This window comes from Oncorhynchus gorbuscha, unplaced genomic scaffold (assembly GCF_021184085.1).
Source record: "Oncorhynchus gorbuscha isolate QuinsamMale2020 ecotype Even-year unplaced genomic scaffold, OgorEven_v1.0 Un_scaffold_1690, whole genome shotgun sequence".
In the NCBI taxonomy this organism is placed as follows: domain Eukaryota; kingdom Metazoa; phylum Chordata; class Actinopteri; order Salmoniformes; family Salmonidae; genus Oncorhynchus; species Oncorhynchus gorbuscha.
In genome coordinates this window covers 7,208-23,155 of record NW_025746393.1, presented here as the reverse complement: position 1 = coordinate 23,155, position 15,948 = coordinate 7,208, and the positions used below count along the sequence as shown (strand labels likewise).

The following is a 15,948-nucleotide window of genomic DNA, read 5'->3' as shown; positions in this document are numbered from 1 at the left end:
GCGTAGATTTCGGCTCACGTCCTGCAGCTTGACTCGAGATAATATTGTGTGCACGAACAGCAGAAAAAATCCTTGCCAAAGACCAAAATCAACAAAAACTCGTCACAATATACAGTACCAGTCAAAAGTTTGGACAGACCTTCTCATTCAAGGGTTTTTCTTTATTTTCATTATTTCATAGTTTTGATGTCTTCACTATTATTCTACAATGTAGAAAATAGAAACAAATAAATAAAAACCCTTGAATGAGTAGGTGTGTTTTGACTGATACTGTATGCACTAACTATTCCCAACTGTTTCAGATGGGAAGTGTGAGTTTATCCTCTCTCTCTGAAGATGTTTCATGTTGAGGGGGTGGTGTGAGTGAGAGGGGGTGTGGCATGCCTGTGGTCCAGTGTCACATGACGGGGTGAGGTGGGAGGGGCTGTGGGGTTCCTCGGTGACTGGACTGGCTCTCACTAGGGGGCTGCTCTTCAGCACGGGACAACACACACGGTGAGTTTGCGGTTCTGCCTCCCTCGCAGTGTGTACTGTGTGTGTGTGGTTTCCTTGTTCTCCCCTCTCCTTTTCTCTGCTTTTGTTTTTCTCCCTCCGTCTCTTCTAGTTTCCTGTTTGTCTGTGGTACAGACGCTCTTCACTCTGCTGCCGCGGTGCACCACTACTGTGTGTGAGTGTGCATCTTTCTGTGTTTATGTTAGTGGGTATTTGTTTGTCTTGATAGAAAGTTCCACTCAGATGTACTGAGGTATGACTGTGGAGGGGAATAGGCTTTTTGTGAAGTTTCTCTGTTGTACTGTACTCCCGAAACCCGGCATTGTTGCTGGTTCATCCTCTAGGTTTTCTCTGTTGTTCTGAGCTCTTGGGGGTTTGGGGGCGGAGCAGGGGAGCACAGAGTGGAGGGACGTAGGGGGGGTTCGGGGATATAAATGTTGTGTGTCTCTAACATGGCGTCTGCAGCCCTGTAATCAATCCTGGGAGGTGAGGGGGCTGTTTGCATAAACCACTGCTTCTCTGCTGCTGCCATGTTAAATGACATTTCTCTGTTTCTGCTGAGCTCTGGTTCATTTCAGCTCTCCTTTCCCCTCGTTCCGTCTTTTCTCTAACTTTCCTCTAACGACATGATCCACACATGGGGCTGTGTAGTGCTGGACATTGATCCATGACATTGCTGTATTGCATACAGACCAGGTACAGAACATGGAGGGAGGCAGTGCAGAGCAGTACGGTACATGGAGGGATTTCCACACGTGGAAACATGTGGAAAGAGGCAGATCCTTTTAGTATAGGGTGTGAGACCCTGCTGTGAAGTCGTCTCCGGCCCCTGTTCAAAGTGAAAAGTAGTCCCTGTAGTTAAGATGATGGAGTGATGTGTCTGGAAGGTGGAGATGGATGACTCTATTTTCAGTCGATCTCTTTCATCCTCTCTCTTCTTTGATTGCATATTGCTGTTCTTATTGTCTGTCACAGTAAAAGCAGAACTACGGCCCTGCTCTGACAGTGGCTTCCCTCACCCTATGCTTTGTTTAAACATGTTTGAACCCAGCTATTCTCCATAGGCATAGCTCACTGATATCATCAGGCAGTTAAAAATAAGCTGAATAATGCAACCGCTCTTCACCTTTTGAGTCAGTCAGATCTGATCTACACACTAGTTCAAAGGAGCTCTGTTTTCTGGACAGTTAGGGGCTCTGGTGCATTGCAAGGCGAGAACAGACACCTTGGCTCTTCAACAGCTGCTGATGTGATGCCAGAAAGGTCGTCATTACCTCTACATTCTCGTGTGAGTGTTAGATTCCCAGAGGTATGGTTCTGTCTGTAGACATCCGTTAAGTGAGTCTACTATTATCTACTATTCCATATTATTTCTTCACTTCTTCACACCTTGGTCATGCGTTTGCATACCATTATGACGGGTATGACATGTAGCCATGTAATGTATGTCCTTGTCTCCTGAAATGGTATGTATGAGGTCAGTGGTTTTAGTTCTGAAATGGTATGTATGAGATAATGAGTTCTGTGGTTTTAGTTCTGAAATGGTATGTATGAGATAATGAGGTCAGTGGTTTTAGTTCTGAAATGGTATGTATGAGATAATGAGGTCTGTGGTTTTAGTTCTGAAATGTTATGTATGAGATAATGCGGTCAGTGGTTTTAGTTCTAAAATGGTATGTATGAGATAATGAGGTCTGTGGTTTTAGTTGTGAAATGGTATGTATGAGATAATGAGGTCAGTGGTTTTAGTTCTGAAATGGTATGTATGAGATAATGAGGTCAGTGGTTTTAGTTCTGAAATGTTATGTATGAGATAATGAGGTCAGTGGTTTTAGTTCTGAAATGGTATGTATGAGATAATGAGGTCTGTGGTTTTAGTTCTGAAATGGTATGTATGAGATAATGAGGTCTGTGGTTTTAGTTCTGAAATGGTATGTATGAGATAATGAGGTCTGTGGTTTTAGTTCTGAAATGTTATGTATGAGATAATGAGGTCTGTGGTTTTAGTTGTGAAATGGTTTTATTCTGAAATGGTATGTATGAGATAATGAGGTCTGTGGTTTTAGTTCTGAAATGGTATGTATGAGATAATGAGGTCTGTGGTTTTAGTTCTGAAATGTTATGTATGAGATAATGAGGTCAGTGGTTTTAGTTCTAAAATGGTATGTATGAGATGAGGTCTGTGGTTTTAGTTCTGAAATGGTATGTATGAGATAATGAGGTCTGTGGTTTTAGTTCTGAAATGGTATGTATGAGATAATGAGGTCTGTGGTTTTAGTTCTGAAATGTTATGTATGAGATAATGAGGTCTGTGGTTTTAGTTGTGAAATGGTATGTATGAGATAATGAGGTCAGTGGTTTTAGTTCTGAAATGGTATGTATGAGATAATGAGGTCTGTGGTTTTAGTTCTGAAATGTTATGTATGAGATAATGAGGTCAGTGGTTTTAGTTCTAAAATGGTATGTATGAGATAATGAGGTCTGTGGTTTTAGTTCTGAAATGGTATGTATGAGATAATGAGGTCTGTGGTTTTAGTTCTGAAATGGTATGTATGAGATAATGAGGTCAGTGGTTTTAGTTCTAAAATGGTATGTATGAGATAATGAGGTCTGTGGTTTTAGTTCCAGTGAAGGACAGTGGAAGAAGGGAAGGGGTACAGACTGGTGTGTATTTCATAAAACAAGGACGATACATTACATAACATTACTGATACCGACCCAACCAACCATTTATCGAGGGCGTTTTACAGTTATAAATAGCCTTTACTAGAGGAATGTGACGTTTTGAAATGAATTATGTCAACAAATATGGGCGATTTCTAACCGGACAATTGATATCTACAACATTTAAAAATAGTAGTAGTTTAAAGGCCAATATAAACAAGTAACTGATGCACATTGTTATGAATTTAGCATTATTGGGATAATTCATTAAATGTAGCGTGATATGGATTTTTGTAAAAGTCCAGTCCAGAGGTAACGTGTCGTCATACACCAAGCTGCATGATTTGGGTTGCTAAGGTGTTTTAGTACAACTCTGTTGAAAGCAGTCCTCTCCCTAATTCTCTCCCTGAGGTTATTTCTCTCTCTCGTCGTACCAGTGACTCGGGCAGAGAGGTCAGTCAAAGGTCAGATTCTGGAACCCTGCGCCCCAACACTAGCTGTCAGAGAACAATTCCACACTGATACACTATGACCTCAGCAAAACAAACAACCGGCAGTAGCATGACCTGTAATAGGCTACTGCTAATTATTTTTTATTTTTTTCACCTTTATTTAACCAGGTAGGCTAGTTGAGAACAAGTTCTCATTTGCAACTGTGACCTGGCCAAGGCAATAAATAGGCCATAGTGGAGAAGTAATTAAACACTGGAATGGTAGATGTGGAGAAGATGAGTGTGCAATTAGAGATCCTGGGGTGCAAAGGGGCAAGCTAAATAAATTAATACTGTATGAGGTAGGTAGATAGATGGGCTGTTTACAGATGGGCTATGTACAGGTGCAGTGATCTGTGAGCTGCTTTGACAGGTGCTGCTTAAAGCTAGTGAGGGAGATATGAGTCTCCAACTTCAGAGATTTGTGCAGTTCGTTCCAGTCATTGGCAGCAGAGAACTGGAAGGAAAGACGACCAAAGGAGGAATTGGCTTTGGGGGTGACCAGTGAGATATTCCTGCTGGAGCGCGCGCTACGAGTGGGTGCTGCTATGGTGACCAGTGAGCTGAGATAAGGCGGGGCTTTACCTAGCAGAGACTTGTAGATATTATTATATATTATTATTATATTATATTATTAGATAACCCGGAGCCAGTGGGTTTGGCGACGAGTATGAAGCGAAGGCCAACCAACGAGAGCATACAGGTCACAATGGTGGGTAGTATATGGGGCTTTGGTGACAAAACGGATGGCACTGTGATAGACTGCATCCAGTTTGTTGAGTAGAGTGTTGGAGGCTATTTTATAGATGACATCACCGAAGTCGAGGATTGGTAGGATGGTCAGTTTTACGAGGGTATGTTTGGCAGCCTGAGTGAAGGATGCTTTGTTGCGATATAGGAAGCCGATTCTAGATTTAATTTAGGATTGGAGATGCTTAATGTGAGTCTGGAAGGAGAGTTTACAGGTTAACCAGACACCTAGGTATTTGTAGTTGTCCACGTATTCTAAGTCAGAGCCGCCCAGAGTGGTGATGCTGGACGGGCGAGCAGGTGCGGGCAGTGATCGGTTGAAGGGCATGCATTTAGTTTTCCCTGCATTTAAGAGCAGTTGGAGGCCACGGAAGGAGAGTTGTATGGCATTGAAGTTTGTCTGGAGGGTTGTTAACACAGTCAACACAGTTAATGCTGCTGGCTAATGGCTCGTTCTCTTAGCTTCTCTGAAGAAGGCTCATAGATAATATCATTAGATGGACCTTGATACAATTTACATTAGTCTAATGATGACTGAGGCAGAAACAGAATGGTAACTAGGCAGAAAAGGCAGAAACAGAATGGTAATGATGAAACAGAATGGTACTAAGGCAGAAAAGGCAGAAACAGAATGGTAACTAGGCAAACAGAATGGTAACTAGGCAGAAAAGGCAGAAACAGAATGGTAACTAGGTGGAAACAGAATGGTAACTAGGCAGAAAAGGCAGAAACAGAATGGTAACTAGGTGGAAACAGAATGGTAACTAGGCAGAAAAGGCAGAAACAGAATGGTAACTAGTTGGAAACAGAATGGTAACTAGGCAGAAAAGGCAGAAAAGGCAGAAACAGAATGGTAACTAGTTGGAAACAGAATGGTAACTAGGCAGAAAAGGCAGAAACAGAATGGTAACTAGGTGGAAACAGAATGGTAACTAGGCAGAAAAGGCAGAAACAGAATGGTAACTAGTTGGAAACAGAATGGTAACTAGGCAGAAAAGGCAGAAACAGAATGGTAACTAGGTGGAAACAGAATGGTAACTAGGCAGAAAAGGCAGAAACAGAATGGTAACTAGTTGGAAACAGAATGGTAACTAGGCAGAAAAGGCAGAAAAAGAATGCTAACTAAGTGGTAACAAAATGGTAAACAGTCAGGCAGGTTACAATTGTGTAGGTTCGGGCTAAAGACGCGTCTTAACTGAAAATGTAAAGATTTTCATTTTGAAGTGGACTCTTTCACTTCCATTTGAAGCTGTCTTGCTAACTCCCATAGTCAAACATGATTGGCATGACAATGGCCATAGTAGTTAGCTATACAGCACATACTGATCTGGGAACAGGCTAAGAGGTGGTGTCGCAGGAGGAATCTACAGTTGGTGTAAAAAGATCCTGCTCAACATAAGGAGGAAATGGTCCTATGCATACTTTCACCAGACTATGCTGCCTACCTGACCTGACTCTGTGTCTGTGTGCTGATGTTACACAGGTAGATAATATCCCTGTGTTGTGTAGGCAGTTAGGGGTCGTTGCGTTGCCTGTTTTCTGTCAGAAACAGTGACGGGTCAGATAATGAGACAGATAACAGCACTGCAGCATGACTGAATGAACCCCTCAACCCCTCTGTCTGTCTAACATCCCTCTGAAACACTCTGACTCCATCACTGGGAGTCTGTGGTAGGTATGGGTGCCGTTTGTCAAGCTACATGTTTTGATGTAGGTTTTATCAGGTCGATGCACATTGTTACAATCTGAAGACGATTACACCTTGAAAATATGTTGGAGTGTTAGAACATGCTCCCTTCGTCGTTTTATTGTCCATACATTTTTAAATGAGTGTCTGAGATTGTCGTGTATTGGGCATAGAGATGTGTTTGGTAAACAACTCTACACACACACACACACAGCAGTACATATCCCCAGCATAAGGTGACAACATCTGCATTCACAGCCCTGCGGGGTCGTAGGCCACATTCTCAGGAGACCAGAAATGGAGAGGACCCTGGGAAACGGGCTTGGCTACACAAACACACCCACATATAAGCACAACACTTCCCCAGTTCATTTTGGGGCTTCTCTTTGGGTCTGGCTAGGGGTTATTTGTACCATAATGCAGAGTAATGCCTGGTCTTACTGGCTGGCCTCCGTACTGCTGTGTCAGCCTCTGTCATATGACGGTGACTCATCATGTGTGCCCTGTACTTGACAATGGCTTCTGTGTCCCCGGATCTGATGGCTCATATGCAGTGTTGATGATGCCAGGCTTTCTTTTATTCTTCACATGCGTTGTCATCTCTTCCCCTCTTTCCTCTCTTTCCTCTTTCCTCTCTTTCCTCCCAGGTTCTTGACCTGAGATTCATAGGAAGAATGAAACCAGGACTCGTCACAACTAGTTGGACTTTCGACTGTTAGAGGAAGTCTGTTTTCTGATTTGTTGATTAATAATAGTTTGGAGTAGAGTATTGAATTTGCCTTAGAAAAGGAGCTTATGGACAAAATGTCATTGTGAACATGTAGACTGAGAGATGGCTACTCACTCTGGATATTACCATAAAGCCTTAGACGACAGGCGAACTATCTTCTGCCCTCTTTATGGATCCCTCTTTCTTTCTCTTGTTCTCTCTCATGGGTCTCGGAATGTGGAGAAAAAGTACACTCATAAAAAGGTTTGTGACCAGCACAGTGAGGTTGGAAGTGTTCTAGTTGTAGTGCTTATGAACTTGACCCCCCCCCCCCCCCATGTCAGATCAGTTAGGGGAGGAATGATGTCATAAACATATCACTTAATTTGCATAGTCAGCACTTAATTTGCATAGCCAGCACTTAATTTGCATAGTCAGCACTTAATTTGCATAGTCCCAAGTAGATGTTTTGTTGATGTTCAACTAACTGTCAACATATCGACTAACCGCAGCCCTGACCTTTTGATTAACATCATCTGACAAATGGTGAACATATCACATTGGGTTTAAAAACTGAAATAATTAGTGTTTGCACTTATTGGACTAGTTTAGGTAATGTAGTTCTTCCCTGTTTTACAAAATGCTCTCCCTCCTGAAGACACAATGTGCAGTAGATGCAGGGCTAGATTATAGACAGTGTAGGACAGGTGTCAAATATTTTAGGGCCTATTTGTAGTTAGCTGGCTGTTAAGTGGGAATGCCCCAAGCTATGCATGGAGAGAGTGAATCACATCTATTCAGTCCCCTCTCCACTCTTCTCCTGTCTATTCCTCTCCTCTCTCTGGTACTGGGACTTCTGTCTTTATTTACAGAGCAAAGCAACTGCATACTCTGCAATGACAGACAACATTCTTTATGGGTCATAATTGAAACCAGGAACACAACAATTCCAGTAAATCTGGAAAAGTATTTTTATTTTTTTGTGGGAAATCTAAAAGTATTTTTCTGTGGATTCTTACGAAATGCATGTTTCATGCCAATGTCATATTGAAATGAAGGAAATCTCTATTTAATTTTAGTTTGACACACCCTTTCACAGCAACAACCTGGTTGAAGAGTTTCAAGGGATAGGAGAGCCCACTGGAGTTGGAATCTGGGGATGATTAGATGCCCATAAATGGAGAAGACACATGTCAGTTGTACAACTGACTAGGTATCCCCCTTTCCATGATAAAATGATGAGGGCCAGGTTGGGAATTTAGCCATGACATCAGGGTTAACACCCTTACTCTTACAATGAGTGTCACCTAAATAAAGGCATTTTAATGACATGTCCTCTACCATTTGCAGTGCCATGGGATCTTTAATAACCACAGTGAGTCAGGCCATCTGTTTAACATGTTTTATTTTAAATTGAACCTTTATTTATCTAGGCAAGTCAGTTAAGAACAAATTCTTATTTACACTGGCCAAACCCAGACGACGCTGGTCCAATTGTACGCCACCCTATGGGATTCACAATCACAGCCGGTTGTAGTGACGCCTCTGGCACTGAGACACAGTGCTGCGCCACTCGGGAAAGACTGCCATCCGAAAGACTGCCATCCGAAAGACTGCCATCCGAAAGACTGCCATCCGAAAGACTGCCATCCGAAAGACTGCCATCCGAAAGACTGCCATCTGAAAGACTGCACATCCCATTCAAAGACTGCCATCTGAAAGACTGCCATCTGAAAGACTGCCATCTGAAAGACTGCCATCTGAAAGACTGCCATCCATGAAAGACTGCCATCCAAAGACTGCCATCCTGATTGCTGCTGACTGCCATCAAAGACTGCCATCTGAAACGAAAGACTGCCATCCGAAAGACTGCCATCCGAAAGACTGCCATCCGAAAGACTGCCATCCGAAAGACTGCCATCTGAAAGACTGCCATCCGATCTTTAAATTCTGCCATCCATCTGAAAGACTGCCATCCGAAATCTACTGCCATCCTGAAAGACTGCCATCCGAAAGACTGCCATCCTGAAAGACTGCCATCCGCCAAAGACTGCCATCCGATCCGAGACTGCCATCCGAAAGACTGCCATCTGAAAGACTGCCATCTGAAAGACTGCCATCCGAAAGACTGCACATCTGAAAGACTGCCATCTGAAAGACTGCCATCTGAAAGACTGCCATCTGAAAGACTGCCATCTGAAAGACTGCCATCTGAAAGACTGCACATCCCATTCAAAAGAGGGATGTAGCCTATGTAATGTAATCCACTCAATTCCAGGGAATGATAATTATAGGGATCCATCCATGACAACATATTGCCTCCACAGTGAACCTTATGCTCTCACTGATTGCTGCTGACTGTTACTATTCAACTGACATCTGTTCTACTCTGAAACATTGATAACTCTCCCTACGAATACCCTGTTTATAATGCATTACAATCACATAAAGCTTCATGTGTCATGCATAATGCTTTATAACTACATAGACTGTTCATAACCATTTTATAATTCGAGAGGTAGAGATGAAACAGGATGATCTTCACTTGGACTCATATCTACAATCTGCTTGGCTGACAGTTTGTGGCTTATTAGGTTTGGTTTTATCCTGAAGGTGGTTTTGTTGTCAGCTAGCAAACACAGTGATAATGTCGATGTTGTCCACATTCTGGGAAACCGACTGGAACCATACTCAATGGATGACCTGTTTGTAAAGTTAAGACACACACAACCCTCATCCATTCCTCTGCTTTTCTTGTCTGGTTAACTGGTCCTTCTCTCCCTGTCCCCGTGTGATAATGTGCTGCTAATGTCTCCCAGCTGTTTAGGTGAAATGGCCAACCAGACGTTCTAACTAATGAAAGGGTCAAGGGTCATTTCAGATTTATAGGGTCATTTTCCAAAAAGCACTCAGACACCCATGTTTCGGCGCTGCACAGCAGGTCAAGACATCCCTGAATAACAATAACGACATCCAATCAGTTCCATGTTATGCACTTTGGCAAGACATATTGGCTGACATACTGTAGAGCCCTCAAACTCAACTCTGGACCTCGAAGCCAGTTTCACTGCTTTTTTCCATTGTTCCCCTCGAACCAGGGACTGACTTACACCTGGAACACCAGGGGTCTGCATTTAATTATCAGGTAGAACAGAAAACCAGCAGGGATTTGATCGTGGTTAAACAAAGGCTACATTTACTTCACAAAGTTGCACAACGTTTTAGCAGTGTAGTCAGACAGAAAGGTTGTCTGGCCCTCTTGTATGTGCTGTTGGTTGGTAGTGTACCTAGTGTCATCGGGTTCATGAGCTGTCAACGTACAAAGCTAGGGTTGTTAGAATCCTTCATACTGGTATCGTCCCAGCCCTAATCCCTGCATCGTTCCTACAGTGTCACCCTCTAAACCCTCCAAACTAGACGTTTCTTAATAACCAGGAATGGGAGATTAGTGTGTGTTTCTATTTACTTCTTGGTAAACAGGCCCAAACACAGCCAAGACGTACCCAGCTCTCTGGCTCCCTGTAGAGGGAACAGACAGGTACATGTATGGCCCATCCTCCCAAAGGGTTGCTGCAGTGTCCCCTGTAGAGGGAACAGACAGGTACATGTATGGCCCATCCTCCCAAAGGGGTGCTGCAGTGTCCCCTGTAGAGGGAACAGACAGGTACATGTATGGCCCATCCTCCCAAAGGGTCCCCTGTGCTGCAGTGTCCCCTGTAGAGGGAACAGACAGGTACATGTATGGCCCATCCTCCCAAAGGGTTGCTGCAGTGTCCCCTGTAGAGGGAACAGACAGGTACATGTATGGCCCATCCTCCCAAAGGGGTGCTGCAGTGTCCCCTGTAGAGGGAACAGACAGGTACATGTATGGCCCATCCTCCCAAAGGGGTGCTGCAGTGTCCCCTGAGAGGGAACAGACAGGTACATGTATGGCCCATCCTCCCAAAGGGGTGCTGCAGTGTCCCCTGTAGAGGGAACAGATGGGTACATGTATGGCCCATCCTCCCAAAGGGGTGCTGCAGTGTCCCCTGATGCTAAGGGAAAGGGCTGAGTAGTGACACTGCATCGTCTTGTCTCTGTAACCATGGAGATGAGCCATTGCACTTCACCTCACTCAAAGAGTCTTTTACATCAGTCAGAGCCTTTTGTAAGTAACTCTGTTTACAGTACGTGACTGGCATGTGAGGTTAGCTGGATATATAGTACCAGTCAACAGTTTGGACACACCTACTCATTCAAGGGGTTTTCTTTATTTTACTATTTTCTGCATTGTAGAATAATAGTGAAGACATCAAAACTATGAAATAACAAATAACACAATAATGTTGTAACCAAAAGGTGTTAAACAAATATTTAATATTTGAGATTCTTCAAAGTAGCCACCCTTTGCCTTGATGACAGCTTTGCACACTCTTGGCATTCTCACAACCAGCTTCATGAGGTAGTCACCTGGAATGCATTTCAATTAACAGGGGTATCTTTCTATAAGTTATTTTGTGGAATTTCTTTCCTTAATGTGTGTGAGCCAATCAGTTGTTGTAACAAGATAGGGGGTGGTATACAGAAGACAGCCCTATTTGGTAAAAGACCAAGTCCATATTATGGCAAGAACCGCTCAAATAAGCAAATAGAAACAACAGTCTATCATTACTTTGACATGAAGGTCAGTCTATCTGGAAAATGTCAAGAACTTTGAATGTTTCTTTAAGTGCGTGCGGTTGCAAAAACCATCAGGCGCTATGATGAAACTGGCTCTCATGAGGATCACCACAGGAAAGGAAGACCCAGAGGTACCTCTGCTACAGAGGATAAGTTCATAAGAGTTACCAGCCTCAGAAAATGCAGCCCAAATAAATGCTTCACAGAGTTCAAGTAACAGACACATCTCAACATCAACTGTTCAGAGGAGACTGAGTGAATCAGGCCTTCATGGTCGAATTGCTGCAAAGAAACCACTAATAAAGGACACCAATAAGAAGAGACTTGCTTGGGCCAAGAAACACGAGCAATAGACTTTAGACCAGTGGAAATCTGTCCTTTGGTCAGAGTCTAAATTTGAGATTTTTGGTTCCAACTGCCGTGTCTTTGTGAGAGGCAGAGTAGCTACCCCATCTGGTTTGCGCTTAGTGGGACTATCATTTGTTTTTCAACAGGACAATAACCCAACACACCTCCAGGCTGTGTAAGGGCTATTTGACCAAGAAGGAGAGTGATGGAGTGCTGCATCAGATGACCTGGCCTCCACAATCACCAGACCTCAACCCAAATGAGATGGGTTGGACCGCGGAGTGAAGGAAAAGCCGCTAAGAAGTGCTCAGCATTTGGGAACTCCTTCAAGACTGTTGGAAAAGCATTCCAGGTGAAGAATTGGTTCCTGGTTGAGAGTGCCCAGAGTGCTCAAAGCTGTCATCAAGGCAAAGGGTGGCTACTAATCTCAAATATATGTTGATATGTTAAACACTTTGTTGGTTACTACATGATTCCGTATGTGGTATTTCATAGTTTTTATGTCTTCATTATTATTCTACAATGTAGAAAATAGTCCAAATAAAGAAAAACCCTGTACTGTACTGTAGATAGCCTGGTAACCAGGTCTGTTTGTGCTTCAGCCAACTCCTCAGTAATCCTCTCTCCTACTGTATGCCATGACAACACACATGACAGAAGAGTTGGCTGAAGCACGAACATTCTGGTCACCAGATCTATCTATGACCAACCACCCTCCTATATGCCAGTCAAGAACAGTAAGCGCAGGGTAGAGCCAGGTATTAGAAGTTACAATAGTGTCATGTTGATCCGTATTATTCTGTACCTGTTGCAGTGGAAACTACTAGAGGAGAGGGGGACTGGTGTCTGGACCAGGATGGGGAAGTGGTTTAGAGGCCAGTTGGAGCTAGTTCCCTATAGGCTAGGTGTGTCTCTAACTCTGCCCGTTTCTATAGGAACATTTACTTTGACATCATACTCAATTCACAAGACTTTTCCTTTGAAAACGGACTGGTATCAAGTGTTCTGTGAACAAGATATACCAGCCTATTATCTTCCTACCAGAACCTAGTGTAGTAGTCTTTACAGTGAACTCTGGGATTTTCCTGAGTTTCTCTTCAGTGTTGTTGTTATCGGAGTTGTAACTAGCTGGAGGGAGGGGGGATGGAATCTTGATGGCTGTAAAATTCTTGGCAGCCTGCCCTTGTGGCTCCAAGAGAGGAGCTGACTGTCCTCCTCGTGTGTGTGTGTGTGTGTGTGTGTGTGTGTGTGTGTGTGTGTGTGTGTGTGTGTGTGTGTGTGTGTGTGTGTGTGTGTGTGTGTGTGTGTGTGTGTGTGTGTGTGTGTGTGTGTGTGTGTGTTTGTCAGTCATCCTTAATAGCACTGTTGATTCCAGAGTTGTGAGTAGGTCAGGTTTCAGGTTTTCACTCTCTCATCATCAGCAGGACACACCATATTAAACAATATGCCTGGTGATCAGACACCACCCAGCGTACATAGTTAACTTGAGTTAGAATCTGCAGGGATTTCCTCCTGTAACTCAGAATATTATTCTATGAATGTATAGGAGTCCTGCGGTGGTCAGACAAACATGTACTGTGTATCTAACCCTCAGTAGAGACTGTTTACTTCAATATGACTGTTGAGTAAGTGTGTGACTGCAGAAGGTCCCGGGTGGTGCTGAAACACGGTTGGTTCAGTACTTCAGAAGGCTCTGGGTGGTGCTGAAACACGGTTGGTTCAGTACTGCAGAAGGCTCTGGGTGGTGCTGAAACACGGTTGGTTCAGTACTTCAGAAGGTCCCGGGTGGTGCTGAAACACGGTTGGTTCAGTACTTCAGAAGGTCCCGGGTGGTGCTGAAACACGGTTGGTTCAGTACTTCAGAAGGTCCCGGGTGGTGCTGAAACACGGTTGGTTCAGTACTGCAGAAGGTCCCGGGTGGTGCTGAAACACGGTTGGTTCAGTACTTCAGAAGGCCCCGGTTGGTGCTGAAACACGGTTGGTTCAGTAATATGTGGGGGGGTTCTTTACATTTCCTTAGTTTATGGTCCGCTAGTCTACACCTCGTCAACTTTTCCACTGTCTCCCCAGCTCCAACACACACACACACCACAGGTAGTTGTCCTGGGGTGCTCAGCTGTCTGTTAGTATTAGCAGGGCTTTGGCCCACGTTTGGTCCTAATGTATGGATATTTGTTCAGGCTCGTGTGGGGTCCAGGTCTAGCTAGGTTATGTCTAGCTAGTAACTAACTCCTCACAGCTGTGTAGAAAACCATCCTTCCAACTCCTTCACTTGTTTCTGATGACACAGCAATATGGTTCTGCTATATGTTTAGTGTAGTATACTAACTGTATAAGTCGGTTACTTGAATGTATAAGGTTTTTGTTATCTTGCTACTTTAAATTATTTTCTTTATTTCACAGTAGGAATCTCATGTAATGTGTCCAGTATGTTTCAAATATACATGATCACACGAGAGGAAATAAATGGTTAATCCACTTGTACTGACATGTATTTCTCTCTCCCTCTCTCCTCTCTCCTCAGAGGTCACTACCAGCTACAGCAGTAGAGCCATGTCTGAGGTGGCCGTGTCCGAGATGATGATGCCACCCCAATAAACAGCGGTGCCCGCAGCGTGCCAGGTGGAGAAGACTGTGCCAGGTCCTGGCATGGGGGACTTCAGCTATGTGGGCATCGATGCCATCCTGGAACAGATGCGGAGGAAGGCCATGAAACAGGGCTTCGAGCTCAACATCATGGTAGTGGGTGAGTTAACATGGAGAGAGAGAAACACACCCACACAAACAGATCAACATCATGGTAGTGGGTGAGTTAACATGGAGAGAGAGAACACACCCACACAAACAGATCAACATCATGGTAGTGGTTGAGTTAACATGGAGAGAGAGAACACACCACACAAACAGATCAACATCATCAACATCATGGTAGTGGGTGAGTTAACATGGAGAGAGAGAACACACCCACACAAACAGATCAACATCATGGTAGTGGGTGAGTTAACATGGAGAGAGAACACACCCACACAAACAGATCAACATCATGGTAGTGGGTGAGTTAACATGGAGAGAGAGAACACACCCACACAAACAGATCAACATCATGGTAGTGGGTGAGTTAACATGGAGAGAGAGAACACACCCACACAAACAGATCAACATCATGGTAGTGGGTGAGTTAACATGGAGAAGAGAGAACCACCCCACACAAACAATCCAAATTCAATCAATCATATTTATTTTATAAAGCCCTTTTTACGTCGGCTGTGCTTTACAAATACCCAGCCGAAAACCTCAACGAGCAAGCAATGCAAATGCCACACACACACACACACACACACACACACACACACACACACACACACACACACACACACACACACACACACACACACACACACACACACACACACACACACACACACACACACACACACACACAGCACAACATCATGGTAGTGGGTGAGTTAACATGGTGAGAGACGAATGCATGTGTGCTGTATATGATAATTTACATCAAATGAGCTGAAGATCCTGGTCTGCTGTTATCCAGCCTGAAGAAACACAGGCCAGAAGGTGGTGGTGTGTGATAGGGACCAGGCTGTGTTTACGGTGAGAGGCTGAGTTAATGTTATCCTCTCCTGGGTTATTCAAGGAGGATATATCTCTAATTTAACAAGAGGATCTCTCTAATTAAGAACGCTCTCATTTTCACACACATTTACCCCCCCCCCCACACACACACACACACACACACACAGCCTTTTGACACTCCCACCATACTGACACTCCCTCATCAGTGTGTGAAGGCTCCTTTTTAAAACGGTATATTTTTACAACACACACTCCTTCCTTCACCAGAGACCAGCCCCTATAAAACCCCTTTGCCATGCTGTCTCCACACCACGTCTCCATTTGATGTCGCGACTATCAGTCTGCTCTGTGGGTTCTTTCCTTCCGTGGATAAAACGGCTCACACTACAGCCTACAGGGGTACTTCAAGGAAGGAGGATGCAGACTCATCCATGGAAAAGAAAATCCAAAACGACCACTTAGTCTCCTGCAGTGTTTTAATGTGCACTCAGGTGTAATTAGTCATTTAAGTCTGGCTGTAGGGAAGGAGACAGAATACAGGACGTTAGGTTCAT

The 15,948-nt window shown here is 43.9% G+C and overlaps 1 protein-coding gene across 1 annotated transcript in view; it reads left to right on the top strand.

Annotated features, from left to right (window-relative positions):
- Positions 1-14,398, top strand: part of LOC124023824 (septin-9-like) — a 101,118-nt gene extending 86,720 nt beyond the window's left edge. The window contains exon 3 of the mRNA XM_046338030.1: positions 14,325-14,398. Within this exon, the coding sequence (XP_046193986.1) occupies positions 14,325-14,398 (74 nt within the window). The remainder of the gene's footprint in view (positions 1-14,324) is intronic.
- The last annotated feature ends 1,550 nt before the right edge of the window (positions 14,399-15,948 follow it).